At 42.5% G+C, this 16764-nt stretch overlaps 1 protein-coding gene across 5 annotated transcripts in view; it reads right to left on the reverse strand.

The window, feature by feature from the left end:
* Positions 1-16764, reverse strand: part of eya4 (EYA transcriptional coactivator and phosphatase 4) — a 44401-nt gene that overhangs the window by 13043 nt on the left and 14594 nt on the right. For 2 of the 5 annotated variants that reach the window (XM_084001109.1, XM_084001113.1), the window contains exons 3-8: positions 8566-8615; positions 4979-5100; positions 1877-1960; positions 1157-1234; positions 424-490; positions 119-261 (exon numbers count right to left, since the gene is read on the reverse strand). In XM_084001109.1, coding sequence (XP_083857235.1) covers positions 119-261; positions 424-490; positions 1157-1234; positions 1877-1960; positions 4979-5100; positions 8566-8615 — 544 coding nt within the window. Of the gene's footprint in view, positions 1-118; positions 262-423; positions 491-1156; positions 1235-1876; positions 1961-4978; positions 5101-8565; positions 8616-12026; positions 12608-16764 lie in introns of those variants that run through there. The other 3 variants (XM_084001111.1, XM_084001110.1, XM_084001112.1) reach the window with 3 other exon arrangements.

Consider the following 16764-nt stretch of genomic DNA (forward strand, 5'->3'; position numbering starts at 1 on the left):
GGTGTAAAAAATGTAAAAAAAAAAAAAAAAAAAAAAAAAAATATATATATATATATATATTAGTGACATGTCACTAATACATTTCATGGGATTCATATATGTGTGTGCTTGTCGCTACCATAGGTGGACAGTCCATAGGCCTGCCCTGTCTGGGAGTAAGCGGTGTAGACAGTCGACTGCTGCATGCTGCTGAACTGGGGTTGACCAGCGTACGTCGGCATGGGAGGGGCTGCAGGCGTGGAAAGGATGTGAGGGTAAGGCCTGGGAAAGGAGAGGAAACAGACAGACAGACAGGTGAGGTATAGGAACTGGGCAGATAAGACCACATAGGAGGTCATTTAATGGGTAAATGGGTGAAATTTGAGTCCGTATAGAGGGAGATGTGCTGATAAAGATTGCTGGAGAGCAGGCTGTCAGACTTACTTTGAAGGGTAAAGGGGAGGGGAGTACTGGTGGGCTGAACGAGGGCTGTACCCGCTGCTGGTGATTACTGAAAACAACACAACAATAAACAATAAATAACAATAAGACCAAAAAAAAAAAAAAAAACAACAAATTGGTTGTGGATGGTGTCAACTCAAATGCTTCTGCTTTCTTTCACATTGAACAAAAACCCCTGAACAGCACAATCCAAAGCCTCCAGCTTGTCAGAGCTGAAATGCTGTTCCAGTAAACATAATTTGAATCATTTTGAATGGAGAGGAGCCAAGTTATTCCTCTGTAGCCATGAAACCCTCACACTGGGCCTCATAGTAAAACACAATGTCTGTTTGTGGTCATTGAGATGTCAGAGCTCAATACTGACAAACACCCCACTGCTTCTAAAGCCTCACTGTGTGTCGCTTAATGGTTTTTTTGGATCTCTGTGTGTGTGTCTTGCAGTGTGAAGGGGTCCTGTGTGAGTCTAAAAAAAAAAAACAAGTGTAAAATTGTTTCTCCAGCTCTCTCATCCCTCTACCAACCAGCCTTTGATGACGCAATCCAAGGACAGCCTATGCTTAGTGGGATTAAAGCTTTCAGCGGGTGTACCACTGAGCTGAAATGGATGATGGTGTTTGTGTGACTTTTGTGAGTCTGAGAAAACAGAGTGGGAAAGAGGCTGGAGAGACATAAAGGCAGTCAAATTTCAATTTCTGTGAGTGTGTGTATGTGTTACCTGAGCCTGCGTATGTGTCCAGTGATGTGTCGCCTGTTGTAGTGACTGTATCACTGTTGTTCATAGGCTCTGTTTTCACTTAAGGAAGAGGGAAAGGATCAGTGTTAGGGGAGGCCAGTAAGGAAGTACTATCACACACACATACACACACACACACACACACACACACACACACACACACACACACACACACACACACGCGCACACAAAGAAAGCCTTATTGAGTAAAGAACGGAAAACTGCCATGCAGCTCCAGTATGGGTGCAAATGTTGCGTGCAGGGTTCCCACTAAATAATCAAGGTTTTATTATTCCTTGTTTACTGTTTTTTTTTGTTTGTTTGTTTTTTAAATTTCACTTTTTAACTCAGGAAAAGTGTGACAACCATAAAATGTAATGATTAAGTTCTAAAAACATAATCATACTTTGGCAAAATCACCTGATATTTGCTTATTTTCCTGGCTAATTCATCAAATTTTCTCACATGTGCTGGCCGGTGGGAACCCTGCAAATAAAACTAATAATGACTGCATACATTTTGTGATAAATTCACAATGTGATCCAAAGAGAAGAGAGCACTGCACAGCAAATGAAAATCACAGCAGTCCTGGCACAAAAAACATCTGATCTAGGGAACAGCCTAATCTGTGGTAAATCCATCACTTTTACTGTAAGCTAATGTGACTTTAGGCCTGGGGTTCACACACATGCACCTCTGTACCATAGTCCTTGGAGCCCGGGGCGGGGGGCGGGCTGCTGCAGCCCAACAGCCAATCAGCCGTGTTTAGAACAGTCATATTTTCACCTAAAGGGGTGCAAGGTGGGAAGGTGGTGAGGATGTGACGCACTGAGAACCAGGCGCCACTGAATGCGACATGGTGATCATTTCAAAAGGTAGACATTTGCTTTGTTAAAGATATTTTAATGAAAAACGGGAAATATGTATAATTGCTTTTTTTTTTTTTTTTACTTAGATGATAATCTGCTAAATATGATGCTAAAGCCAGAAGTTTGATGTAGCTGAAGCTCATTAACATATCATTAATGAGGTTGCCGCCGGGCAGCTACAGGAAGTCACTACTGTTAACCAAGAAAAACTACACTTTGGTTTTTCAATAAATTAAACAAACAAGCAAGTGAATTATGTTTGTGTGCTTAGTATTGCAGGTCAGCTGATTTTATTTTGACAGAACTGTTTCCTGGTTTCATGTTAAGCTAAACTAAACTAACAATCTCCTGGCTGTAGCATCATAATTAAACCTGTGATAACTAATTGACCACCTGGGGGCAACAGAAACAATCTGTGAGCACAACACTGACATTTTTTTTTTTTTACTTTATAAGGTAGAAATGGCTTTGTTATCAACAGTTACTTATTTGCAATCGCTCTTTGCCACCCCCTGATTGAAACATTTGGCACATTAATAGTTAAAAGCTGCGTTCACTAGCTACTGTGAATTTTTAACCTTTTCTGTCTTGCAGGCACCATTGGGTTTAGAGTTTAAAACAACTGTGATGTGGTTTAAAATGGTGATGATGGAGAAAGTGATGGTGAGAGTGAAGCAAAATAAAAAAAATAGTTTAAAAAAAGAAGCCATGGGCCAAAAAACTGAAACAGGAGCTGAGCAGACTCTGCAGCTCTGCACATCCTGGTAACGGTTCTGTTGGTTAGTAACTTTGTGTAATTCTTTCAACATACAAGCAGCCATGTGAGCTGCTGTAAAAATAAAAATATTGATTATAGCTGGTTTAACAAACGTGTATGCAATCTCATCTAACTCCCGATGAGTAAGTGTACTTCCCAAAATGTTATCTCAGTCTTTCCACCTGTCAACCAACTTTAACATCAAGCCTGCTGTTTTTCACTTCATTGTCTCGTCTCTGCGAACATGATTAAAACTCATCATCACTGACCATCTGAGAGCTCCATTAAATTCATGACAACTTCATTAATCCCCTCGGAGAGCAATACAACCCATTGGACAAGCCCTAATGAAGACAAATGAGTTGCTATGGAGATGGCCCACGGGGTCCAAGCGCTGGCTGATGTCAGGTGAGGGGAATGTTGGGTATGTAGTTTGTTTTGGCTGTGAGCATGTAGTCCCAGCTCTGTCTGCTTAAACCATTAACGGTGATCTCAGCTCATCAAAAATGATTTAATGTGCTCTAACATGGAGTGAATGCAGTCCACTCTGAGCACATAGTCCTGCAAGTATGTTTTGACACATCAAGTTGACTAAAATGCAGCATCTCACTTTTTCCATTACAGTGCCATTAAACGTGGACTCCATAGCCTGTTAAATCAGCAGCAGATCAAAGGATTGCCCTCAACAAAAGCACTTTAGACCCAGTACCGTTACATCAAACTGCTCCGTCAAGAACAATTCCAGAGCACAGAGAATGAGAGAGGAGGAGATCAAGGGTGACAGAAGAAAAAGATGAGAAGAAGAAAGACAAAGACAAACGGACAGAAGAAAAGAAAAGGGTGAAACAGAGAGAGTGGGACAGGGGGAAGAAAAAGAGAGGAGAGGGCTGACTGGTGTTGACATCTAAGAGAGCGGTGATGCTTTAATGCTCTTGTAGAGGAAATAGTTTCCAGTGGGATTTTGGGCTTGCACCCAAACATATACACTCACTCACACACACACATACACATACACACACACTTTGCCAAGCGGTTAGTTGAGGCGAGCAGAAGTGCTTCACCGTGTGTTTACACACATTCTCCAGTGGTTTACTCGAGTACTGATGCCAGCATGCGTGTGTGTGCGTGTGTGTCTGTGCGTGCGCTGGCATGTGCACGTCTCCTTCCGTCTCTATAAATTCCTCAAAAAGTACTTATCTCTGCATGTTGAAAATCTGTCCCACTGATGATTTTGCAATAGATTTCCTTACATTACATTACACTCATCAAATGCTTTACCCAAAGTGACTTACAGTATGTACTTCCAACCTCCTGCTGGACTGAGAGCTAGACACACGCCATATATCCTCCTCTTTGCTTTGAAATGAGGCATCAATAAAACCTTGCATCGTGTGTTGATGCTTAGTCTGAAACAATGGGTTTCAAACTCTTCAAACTTCCTCTACATCATAACTTTTTATAGAAATGGATAGGAACATTTTGGGAAATGCACTTATTTGCTTTCTTGCCAGGAGTTAGATGATGACAGTGACACCTCTCATGTCTGATGGATAAACATCAAGCTAAGCAAGATAGCAGCTTAGCACAAGGAACTTTGCCTATAGCCAAGTTTGAATTTCTAGCACGTCCACAGATCACTAATCAATGTTACATCTCATAAGTTGTATTTATTTTAAAAAGTGTTATAATGACAAGCCTTGGTTTTTAGAGGGACGTTTGTGTGCCAAACTATTTCTTAGCTGGGTGCTGTGATTTCCTGGAAGCTCTGTAAGTTCCCAGCCAAGAAACTAGTCTCACACATAACCCCCCTCTAAACTAAAACCTCTGCTCATTTTTGTGCACAGGTTGTTGTAAGAATGTTGTCGCTGGCTGCAAGGGGCTTTGTATTTATTGTACAGATTGTGCACCGGTGTGGTGTCACATCTCTTCATGCACCTTTCAATAAGAAAGTGAGCAAGTTATGCTTCCATGTGTCTTATTCGGTGCTTGATCAGCAGCGTTGTCTTTCTAATGCTTAGGATTCTCACAGATGACAGAATACAAATTGAAAATAAAACTGGCCTGTCACACACACAAAAAAGAAATATACTAAAGTCTATATTTTGACTAACTCAAGACCACAGACACCACGGCTCATTCATTACTGCAGCAGCTAGGGAACACGTTCTGCCTCCTCACCTCCTGTTCCATTGGTGGTGATGGACGGGCTGCCAAGGTTGCTCTTGTCTAGCTTGGAGCCTGTCGAATCTCCACCTCCCACGCGGTTATGAGGACTGGCTAGGTCCTGCATTTCCATAGACCTACAGGAGGGAGGGAAAAAAATGAGATGAACTGTGATATTTGAACGGATAACAGATCAACAGCAGTGCACTCTCTCAATGCACAGCTGGGAATGTCCCACCTCTATATATTAGGTTAGGATCTGAGTGAACACACTGAGTGACACACTCTGTATTCACAGGGGAATCACTCACACTGACATACGCACAGTCGTAAACTTCATGCTTCTCCCTACCAGTTAGCTTACACGAGCATGTGTTCTGGGGCGCTAGACATTGTCTGCGGGCCTGCTGGCTCTTTTATGGAGAGAGTGTGTGTGTGTGTGTGTGTGTAAAACTCTCTCTGCGTATGTGTGTATGCACGTCTGGGCTCCAATACAAACCCACAGCCTGCCATGCTTTAGTTTTACAATGTGTTCCACATGCATGACTGGGACAAACCAGCACACAAGGTGGTAATGGTAAAGTGTGTGTCTGTATGTGTGTATGTGTGTGTGTGTGGATGGTTAGGAGCAGTGTTGCCGGTAACGCTCTACTTAGTAACGCGTTACTGTAGTCGGACTACTTTTTTCAGTAACGAGTAGTCTAACGCAACTACTATTCCAAAACTGGTAGTCAGATTAAAGTTACTTTTCTAAAACACCGTGCGTTACTATTTCTGCATTTCGGGGAACGTGGGTTAGGTTAGATCTATATTTAGGCCTAGGTCTACTATGCGGTTACACCCCGCCTTTCCGAAGCCCCGTCTTTCCGACAATAGACTTCCATTCATCGTAATAGCGGGGTTTTCTATTTTTTCTAAAGACCCCGCTACTCCGAAAAGGCTATTGGGGAAACCCCCAGCGCGCAGTGCGCATTGATCCTTTTTTCCTTTTTGGGGTCAAACGGATCATGTGCATAATTAACTGCAAAACAAGCAAATACTTCATATTAATGACATATAATGTTCATTCTGCTTCTAGCCTGTCTAGCCTCTACCTGGTCTTTTTACTAAACTTAACCAACTCCTTTCTTCATTGCCCAACCAAAGCATCTCCCTCAGTCAGCTGTCAGCGCGAGCGGCGGCTGCAGCAGCCTCGCGCCCGTGTGAGCTCAAGCCGGCTTCAGCCGCGCTCGAGCGGAGCAGGGGGGGAGAAAAAGAAAAAAAGTGTATTTCTATTACTGTGTCGGGGAGAAAGTGGGACAGATCTGCCCAGTCTCTGAGCAGCGCACGTTTCACAGACAAGCCACAAAGCAGAATGTAAACAACGTCACGCGGTTCAGCACCTTGGACAGCTGCGGGGGGGAGGAGGGGGTGTCGTATTCATGTTAAATGGAATTCATTTTATTTCTGATTTTCTTTTTCCGGGGGGTGGGGGGGTGGGGTGGTATTAGGCCTATGTATTACGTAAGAGTTTTAAAAAAAAATGTTTACGTTAAGTCAAGAAAGACTGTCTTCAATTTATTTTTCATTTAAAAAACAAGTAAGCCTATTTCAAGGACATGTTTGCAAATGTTGGTGTCAATAAAGAGAGTATTGGCAGAACTGGTAGTCATTGTCATGTTATAGGGCCGGGCCAGGTCGGCGGGGGATCTGCTGAAAGTAACTAAAAGTAATCTAATTTAGTTACTTTTAAAAGCAAGTAGTCAGTAACTTAACTAAGTTACTTTTTAAAGAAGTAGTCAGTAGTCAGTAGTCGGATTACTGTTTCAAAGTAACTGTGGCAACACTGGTTAGGAGTGGAAGTAAATAAAGACATGCACAGAATGAAGACGCATATTTATGGTGGCGTAGTGGTCTGCCTTTCATATATCAGTGTTTGTTGTTTATTTGGATAGCTTTGAGTTGTTCCCGTGGCAACAACCGCTCTTCCGAGGGCCAGCGAGATGCTATAATTGGTTTTAATAAATTTTAATGCATGCACACTGTATAAAAAAGCAACATAAAACACTCGCTCATGACTCTTCATCACTGCTGCCGCAAACCCACACACTGACATGTTCTCTGGTGAAAGACATAGTTTAAAGCTGAGTCAATGTGTGTGTATGGACAGTGTCTCGTGTGTAGTGTGTGTGTGTGTTTGTGTGTACGTGTGTGTGTGTGTGTGTGAGTCAGCCGTGACTCAGGCTGCCCGCAGGTTGGTCACACTTGTGCTCTTGTGTGAGACATCAAAGCGAGAAATGACAGAGATGGAGGGAGAATTAAACAAATGCGGGCTGCAGGTTTACCACGCTGTATAGTGTGTGTGTGTGTGTGTGTGTGTGCGCTAAAAGAGAGAGTGCACATCTGTGTGGCGGTCTGGAAGCAGTCCATCTCAATGCTATGGGCTGATAGCATCACCGCACATGACTGCAACCCACAGTCAGACTGACAGGTATAAACATACAGCTTTCAGCAGAAGAGACAGACACAGCTACAGGGTGCAAAAAAACGGAACGTACAAAAGATAAACACTTTAAATCAACTCCCTCTGTCAACTCCTTTTACTCTATTTACAGCTAAACATCCATTCTGCTCTCCTCTACACTAAAAACACTGATCACCGTTTTAACTTCAACACCCTTTTATTGTGGATGAGATATTGAGCCGAGCCCTAACTTCAAACAAAAGCCTAAAATATCTTTTGCTGTTCATGGCAAGTAAAAGTTAAGAACTTCCACAGATTATGGCGCTTTTTCACTTTTCACTCCCTTCTTTTTTTTCTCCCTCTCTCGCTCTCATGTGCTTCAACACTCTTCATCCATCCGTTTCTTTTGTCTCTCAACAGCAGGAAATGATTCTGTCTCTCCCCTCCATGTCCTTTTTTTTTTTTTCTCCTCGTTGCTCTCTGTTTCGCTCCTCTCGGGAGGTGATGGCAGGAGTTGGTGTTTCATAAACTCTTTTCTGGTTTTCACATTATGTCTGGTCGTTGCAAAAGAAAAAAAGAAAAGAAAAAAAATCTGCATCATACTGCAGTGTTTGTATTGTGTAAAAGACACAGTTTCAGCATTGAAAATAAAGGTTATTGTCAAGAGTGACTAAACCGCTCTAAATCGATCAATTACACAATTAATATAGTTAATATGAAATGTCAAATTAAAGTGAACTTATAGTGATATATGACTGCAAAATCTAGATGTCTAATGTGAGAACCAGGGAGTATTTGTCATTTATTTATTTCATTTTTCACAATTTTTGCTTGAAAAATACAAAAGTAACTGATTATTTTTCTCTTTATCAACTAATTTATCTCTAAATAATTAATATAAATGAATTACTACATGCATTTGTGAGCCTGTGTTTGTATATTTGTGTGTTTCAGGCACTAGGGTCTTGGGAAAGTGTTGATGACCTCATCACAGCTTGCAACTGCAGTGAAACCTCACCTCCCTGCACCATGACCAGAGACCTGGGACACATACACAAATACTGCACACAACTGTAGGCTACACCAACACACTCGCATAAAGTTGTGAAGATCCTGATGTTGTTTATCATATCATGCAAACAGACACACATAGGCGTACCTGGCGTCTGAAGGGTCTGGAACATGAGATTCACTGTGTGATTTCTTCACCTGCAGAGAAACCAGAGGAGAGGAAATGTTACCGAGCACACCCACACACACACACACACACACACACACCATCACACACATACAGTTCATAAGAACCAGTATTTAGAGTGTCATAAACTAGGCTCATAAAACAGTGTTTATGACAAATTTATAATAAATTATATGTGAGTACCAACAACACTTCCAGGAAAGGAAGAGAAAATTGCAGCAATGACTAAAATTTGACCTTAAATTACTTAAAGACTAAACAGAATATTGCAGTATATTACATTTTGACTTCTTCAATGGTACTAAAAGGTACAAAGGAGAATAAATCAACACCCCGTGTGCGTGAGCTGTAGCCACCACGCTGACAGAAGTGCTAACTGGCGTCTAAATGGCAGATATTAACTTTCCCTTGTTCACCTGTGACCCCGCTCCGCCCCGAGCTCAAGCCCCTTACTCAAGCCCCTTCCTCAACCCTTAAAGAGTTGAAAGGTCACAGCGGGGTCATGTTAGGTCACAGAGCTCACTCCTCACTCGTAAACGGATCAGCGTGGACACTAAATCGAGCCTCGACTTTGGGGGGTATAACGGAGACATTTGGCCGTGTCAATCACTTGAAGCCGGAGCTTTTCCTTCATCACAAAAAAAAGCTGAATTAAGAAAACACACTTCGGGCTCAGCGCCTTTCCACTGCAGCGTGCACTCGCACTCTCCGCACTCACTCACACACACACACACAGGCTGGTTTTATATGTGCTGCTGCATGTGAGGGTATGTGGGGCTAGACGGCAGACCAGCGGTTCTCTATTAAAATTCCTCTCTCTTATTTGGAACAGGAACTAATTAGAACAGTAAATGCAGGGCGGAGCGAGGGCCAATGTGTACCAGCTGCCCTATAATCACTGTGTCAACACACTGTCGAGGTGCAGGGCACGCGCGAGGTGCCAAACACACACACCCGCACATGGAAATGCACATACAAACACACAGAGACACACACACATGGTCCAATTCAGCCCAGCAGCATATATTCAAATCATTTACACATTATCGCAATCACAGGTAAGTATACAGAGAAAGTGCTTGGCCAAGCAGACACTAAACTCCAGGTATGTGGAAAGTAGGACATTTCTATGTGTGTGTGCTTGTGTGTGTGTCTGTGTGTGTGTAGAGGACTGAGTTGTGGTGTTATGGTTCTGATTAGAGGATCCTGCTGAGAGCGAATAAGAAGCAGCACTTAGCTGTTTAAGACAGGGTTCAAAGGTTAGTCGGTGCCCTCGTATGGATCACTTTACACACACACATACACACATGTGCACATGCACACACAGACTCACAGACACACAGACACACACACACACACAAGCCACTTTCATGTCAGGTTTCATGCTTTACCGAAATTTAACAAGGCTGTCAGTCACGGCATCAACAGCATGGCCGTGAGAAACTGCGATCCATATATAACGCACACACAGAGCTACATACACACGCGGGTGTACGCACGGCCCGCATGTGCGCACACATACACACACACACACACACACATGGAAACACACAAGCCCGGCTGTTTCTGTCTCAACATGATCTGTGAAAACACAAGCACACGCAGACTTTGATCCTGAAAAGCTTTTATCATCGTGCTTCATCCACCGCACACTTTCTCTGCCTGTCGACCTCTCTGAGCGTCTCACCTCTGCCAGTATCTCACCCCTTTTATCTTTTTTCTTCCATGTTTTTTTTTTTCTAAAGTCCACACATCTATTTTATTCAACAATATTTCCACCTTAAGCATTTTGGTCATTTCCATTTAATACATACAGATTTAAAAACAAAATAAAATAAAAAACAACAACAATTTGTTGAAACTTTTTGACTTAGTATTCTACTAAAAGACACTTTATTTTTACTTTATCTGTTCCACATCCTGTTTATTGTCCAGTTGAGACTCATTAAAACTTCACTTTTTTTGAAAACCTGCCATGCAGTAATAAAGCTACAAAAAATCCAGTCGCTCACTATTCCTCTTAGGTTACTAGGAAAGAAGAAGTCCTGCATTCACTCATTCTTCCTCTTCCTCCTCATCTTCCAGTGAAACACACACAATTTCATCTCTAACAACAAAATGAAGGGCCTCTTAGTGCACTCTTAGGTGGCCACAATGCCTGAAGTACCCATTTGTGTCACCTGAGCCACTTAAATAGGCGACCTTTGACCCGGTTGGCCGGGTGACCGCTCGAGAACACAACCTGCCCGACTCAGGGACTCCCTGAGGGATAAATACTAGGTACTCCAGGTAATTAGCACTAATAACAATGATTTATTTAAGGGGATTACACACTGCTGTTTGTGTTGTTACTTGCTAATGATATTTATTCATCATCTAATGGATGCAATAATAAGGTGGCTCTAATAAGAAACAGTAGGTGCGGGTCAGAAGTAAGCAGAAGCAGTCGTAGCTCTGGTCCTAGTTTTCCTTCTTTCCTTTGAACGTGCTCACTCGGGAATATAAAATTTGACGTTAAAGATGCATCAACAAGGTTTGTGTTATTGTTTCTGGCAAACTACGGGAACCCAGAGCAGGAAGAGAAAAGGAGGGCAGAGAGGGAGAGAGAAAAGAAGAATAGTGCTATGTGTTTCTGGTAATAACCCAACCCATCTGCAATGGGACATCCGATACTATGCATAGAGTTGCGCACACACACACGCAGTCTCACATTCACACACACACGCACACACACAATTGATACATGAAGGCTTTAAGAAAATCTGTTACACAAGTTTGACAGTTGTGTATCAGGTAAATTTTGATCCATTACCAAAAAAAAAAAAAAAAAGTTTTTCTTTGCTATTAATTCAGAAATTCCATAATTTCAAATGCTTGTATTTATATATATATATATATGTATATGTATATAAATATATATATTTTTAATTCCTTAATTGTGGGGAAAATGATAAAATAAAATGCAACAGATGAATGAGATACTTTTGTATAATCCTACATCTACCACCAAATGTAAATATCTAAGAATATCTTGTATTGATAATGTTGAATATCAAAAACAAAACATCTGCGATGCAGGTAAATTTAAACCACAACAGAAATATTTATTTCTAAAAATAAAAAGGTGTTGCCTTGAATTATAGTTGAAGTGTGAATTATTTTGTATAAAAAAATAATTTGAGGAGTCCTCAGCAACAATTACAACGCTCACACCAAAACCTACTCTACTGTGAATATTGGATTCATTCATTCAAATGAATTCATCAAAATAGAATCTAAATAGAAATATTCTTCTCTTTTACATAGAGGGGTATTTATACAGTCCCAAATGTAGCAAAATATTAAATGAATTAAAATACAGAAAACACACTCACACTCACACACACTCTCTCACACACAGAGAGGTAAAGAGCATTTCTTACCTCAGGCTGTAATCGGGTCAGTGAGGAGTCCTATACTTCCACAAAACATTACAGAGCTGCACCAGCCACCGGCTTCCAGTCACACACAGGCTTGCTGGTCCCACACACACAAACACAACAGACGCACACCTCCGCCACAAATACACCTCAGCTTGTCTCGATCTACCTGCCTCTCACTTCAGGTGCCACGTTTTTTTGTGTGTGTTTCCTCTACAGGAGAAAATGCATTCTTTTTTTCTCTCTCTCTCTCTTTCTCTTTGTGTCTCTCTCTCTCTCTCTTTCGCTCTCTACAAACGTGCAGCGGTGCAAAGGAAAAGGAGACAGTGCGTCTAAACTACACTCTTCTCTTCCCCTCTCTCTGTCTCTAAGGTCAATCCACACACAGCTCCTGTCTTCCTCCAGTAATGGGGAACATTTCACTCGTCCTGTTTCCCTCCTCCTCTGCCTCCTCCCCCTCTTTTTCTCTTCTCCTCCTCCTACTCTCCTCTCTCTCTCTCCTCCTCTCTCTCTCTCTCTCTTTCAGCTGTCACTCACTACACACTCACTCAAGCTTACATTAAAGACCAAAGAACATTTTAAATGTAGCAGATGTTGCTTCTTTTTTGTTTGTTTGTTTGTTTGTGCAGGTCCATTCTTAATATAGACATGAATAAACTCAATTCCATGTTGCAATTATACTTTAAAAATAATATGAAGGAGGATTTCTAATGTAAAACATGACTCAAGCTTTAGTTGGAGCCCCTAAAATCTCTCAGCCCTGCTGATGGCAGCGCTCTTGTGATGACTTTCACAAAGGTAAATGGAGACACGGTGAGGATGTAATGTCAATGTCTTGCTGTGCAGTAGAAAGTACAGGCCAGACCATAAACTTCACACCATGCAACCGACCCCCTTCTAAGTCACACGCACACGCACACTCATACCCTCCCCCATGTCACCACAACCGCACTCACACATACACCTGAGCACACACAGCCAATCTGTGTTAATTGGAACCACACGGGCTGCACGTGTGTGTCGTGGAGTGTAGCTGAGCTGGGAGGATGAGTGGGGGGGGGGGGGGGTGCAGGGCGCTTCAGCATCAACTACAGTAGGTGGACTCATGCACAACAACACACTCATAAATCTCCCAGCTGTCTCGGTCTGAAGATGGCACTCTTTCACTATCGTCGTCAAGGTGTTGTCAGGGGGAGGCACACGCCCAAACAAACACACGCGAGCACGCACACACGCACGCACACACACACACACACACACACACACACACACACACACACACACACACACACACACACACACACACACACACACACACACACACACACACACACACACACACACACACACACACACACACACACACACACACACTCATACATGCTTCAAACAAGCCAGAACCAATTCCTAAGTCTTCATTGATAAAACTTTAAAGGGTCAGTACACACAAATTACATTATTTGGAGCACTTTGAAACTTTACATTTAAAAACATCAGCAGCATCACGTCTTTGCAGAAACAGTCAAGAGTTAATCAGGACAAACCACAGACCTCATGAACAGTTTGCAGTGGAATTTCTTTCTGCCAGAGGGAAACTGTTTCCTGTGCGTTAGTCAAGGCTGAACTACAATTATTTGTGAAATGATTCATATTTTAACTCATGCATATTAACATTTAACATTGTTTCTTCCCCAGTTAGACTGCGCATCATTTTAAGGAAGTAGCCATCATATATGTGCCTGAAATGTGATCTTTTTGGTCAGTTACTTGACAGAGATTATTATGTACAGATGGAATTTGTTAACCCAACATCAGTGTCACTAAACTATGTTTGTCCATAAATTCTGCTTAAGCTTAGTTTATCTTATTGTTTTAAAGCTCCACTCTGATATTCTTGGTTCAACTTTGCTGATCATTGTGTTGGCAAATGACTGTGGCAACCTCACAGAAAAGATATCTTTTTCATTGTAAAATACGCTATACATTTAACAGAATGAGCACACAGCTCTTTATTTGTATTGTTAAGCATTGTTCAGAGGTGGAGTATCAGGGGCCGCCCCTCTTGGCAGGGATTGTGGAGGTATAGTTCACGGCCAAGATCTCAAAACTCAATTGTCAAATAAATCCAGAAATATCTGCATGGCTAGATACCTCTATAATTACGTGAGAATTTTAATTTGGGTGAACTGAACCTTTAACGACATGCAGGCTAGTTTGAATGTTACTGTACATGTGCAAGGCCACAGAAAACAGCTGTGAAGGGTGCCAAATGAACACAGGCCTAGAGACCAATTTGGAACAGGGCCACTGTCTCCAACTGTGAACCGGCCACCTTTAGCTCGGTCACCATGGTGACAGCATGCGGCCCTGTCCCACAGCGCCCCCCCACCCCCAAAAGCCCTCAATACGCACCTTGATTGATAGACTGTCTGTGGACCTGTGTGTATACATCAGCGCAAATATCTGTTGCTATACGTGCATGCTGACATGTGTGTGTGTGTGTGTGTGTGTGTGTGTGTGTGTGTGCTGGACGACTGAGAGTGTATGTGGAGGACTAGCTGTCAGAACAGATTAGGGTGTTGCCGAAGCGCTTGACAACTCAAGCACTTTATTATTAGCCAAGCAGGACCCCATTGGGAGGGGGTCGTCCAAAAACATCCCCGATGAAATATTTTCACAGCAAGTGGAGAAGGGAGCTGGGGAGGCGTCCTAAAACACGCCTGATGAAATATATATGTACAGAAAAAAAAGAGAGGAAAAAACAAAACAGTAGTGTGGCGTGGGCACATCAGGGCAGTGAACCGAGGAAAGGAAGCCGGTAGTATATTAGGCAGCTAAATGACAGGACTTGACTTTGGTTTTTGTTGACTTTAGGAGTGTTTTAAAAGTGTCTGACGGAGGTACCCTGCTCCCTTTTAAGAGGCCCTCGAGAACAACTTTGTTCTTCAAGAGGAACAACAGTAGTTTATCTTCCCCTCAGCAGACAGTCTGACAGACGGAGGCCAACTCTGATCCTCTTTCCCTCATTTGTCTCTTTGTTGTCAGTTCACCTCATTTATTTTAAAGGGGATTTATCTCACAGCTTATAATGAGTGCATTTGTAGCCTACTGATATTACTAATATTATTTACAGCTCTTTTTCTGAGAGTGTGAGAGAATGAAAATCTCTCTCATGTCTGAGTAGTAGGACCTACACATGATCAAGAGATGAACAAAGACTGTAAAAACCAACAGTTGTCCATGTAGGCTAGCTGTTTCCCCCTCTTTCCAGACATTATGCTAAGCTAAGCTAACAAGCTGCTGATTGCAATGTAGCTTCTTATCTATAGACATGAGTGGAATTGATCTTCTATCTTACGGCTGGAAATGTGAAAATTTCCCAAATTGCTGAATATTTAATATTTTTGACTTGAGGGAAAAAGGAGTCTTTCATAGGTTACTGGCACGCACACACACACACACACACACACACACACACACACACACACACACACACACACACACACACACACACACACACACACACACACACACACACACACACACACACACACACACACACACACACCTGTGCAATGTGATCTTCCAGCCATCCCTGCCTCTGACATCGGCTGGTGCGTGTCGACCGCAAAACACACTCATGAAGGATGTTACTCACCACACAAACATGTCCTCCATCTCTATATCCTCCACATTCTCTCTCTCTCTCTCTCTCTCTCTCTCTCTCTCTCTCTCTCTCTCTCTCTCTCTCTCTCTCTCTCTCTCTCTCTCTCTCTCTCTCTCTCTCTCTCTCTCTCTCTCTCTCTCTCTCTCTCTCTCTCTCACACACACACACACACACACACACACTGAGTCTCACCCGTTTACCTGTCCCCTGCCCAAAGCTCTCTGCTCTCCTCATTTGTATGAGTGGTTATCGGTGTGGTAACTCAATCCCCTTCCTTTCATGTAAAATACATTGTGCCGAGCCTCCTCCCTCCCTCCACCTCTCCTCCTCCACCCCCCCCAGTTCCCCCAGCCTGGGGAGGTGTAAAACTATCCCTCTCTTTATGCCTCCAAAAATGCCCCTTTTTCAGGTGTAGTAGGAAGCTATCAAAGAAAAAAAAGAAGTGAGGGAGTGAAAGGGAAGAAAAGGGTGAATCTGTGGAGCAGGGAAAAGGTGGAGGGGGAGGAGGAGGTGTTTGGATGAAAAGGTACTCTCCGAAAACATCTCTCTCTCTCTCTCTCTCTCTCTCTCTCACTGACTTGTTGTACCTCTCTCTACCAGACTATGCTCAGATGAAACTGCCAAGAGCTCACTGGTGTTGCTTACGATGTGATGGACACCGAAATGAAAGTATATTATGCACACACGGTTTCTGAACCCGGTGTATCACGTGTGTTTCAACCTTTCGCTCAGGGAGAGGAAAAAGAATGAGAAGACAAAAATAGAGCTTAAACTAGACGCAGGCTCCTGTGTTGAATCCCCAAGATAATACGAACAATCTGAGAAATGAGAAAGCAACGTGCAGCCTGGTCGCTCCGAGCTATATGGCACAGAGGTGTTACGCCATGCAAGATAGAGAAAGCAGTTACAGTGAATTTAAAAAGAATTTCTGGCAGCCTGAGTTCATACATCTTGAAAAAGGAGTACATTATTATTTCCTGCTCACACATCTTCCATAAAGTAGACTTATAATATATCAGTAAAAATCACTAGGTACACGTAGAGGGACTCAACACTGAAATGTTGTGGAGTAGA

This window comes from Trachurus trachurus (assembly GCF_905171665.1).
Source record: "Trachurus trachurus genome assembly, chromosome: 24".
In the NCBI taxonomy this organism is placed as follows: Eukaryota; Metazoa; Chordata; class Actinopteri; order Carangiformes; family Carangidae; genus Trachurus; species Trachurus trachurus.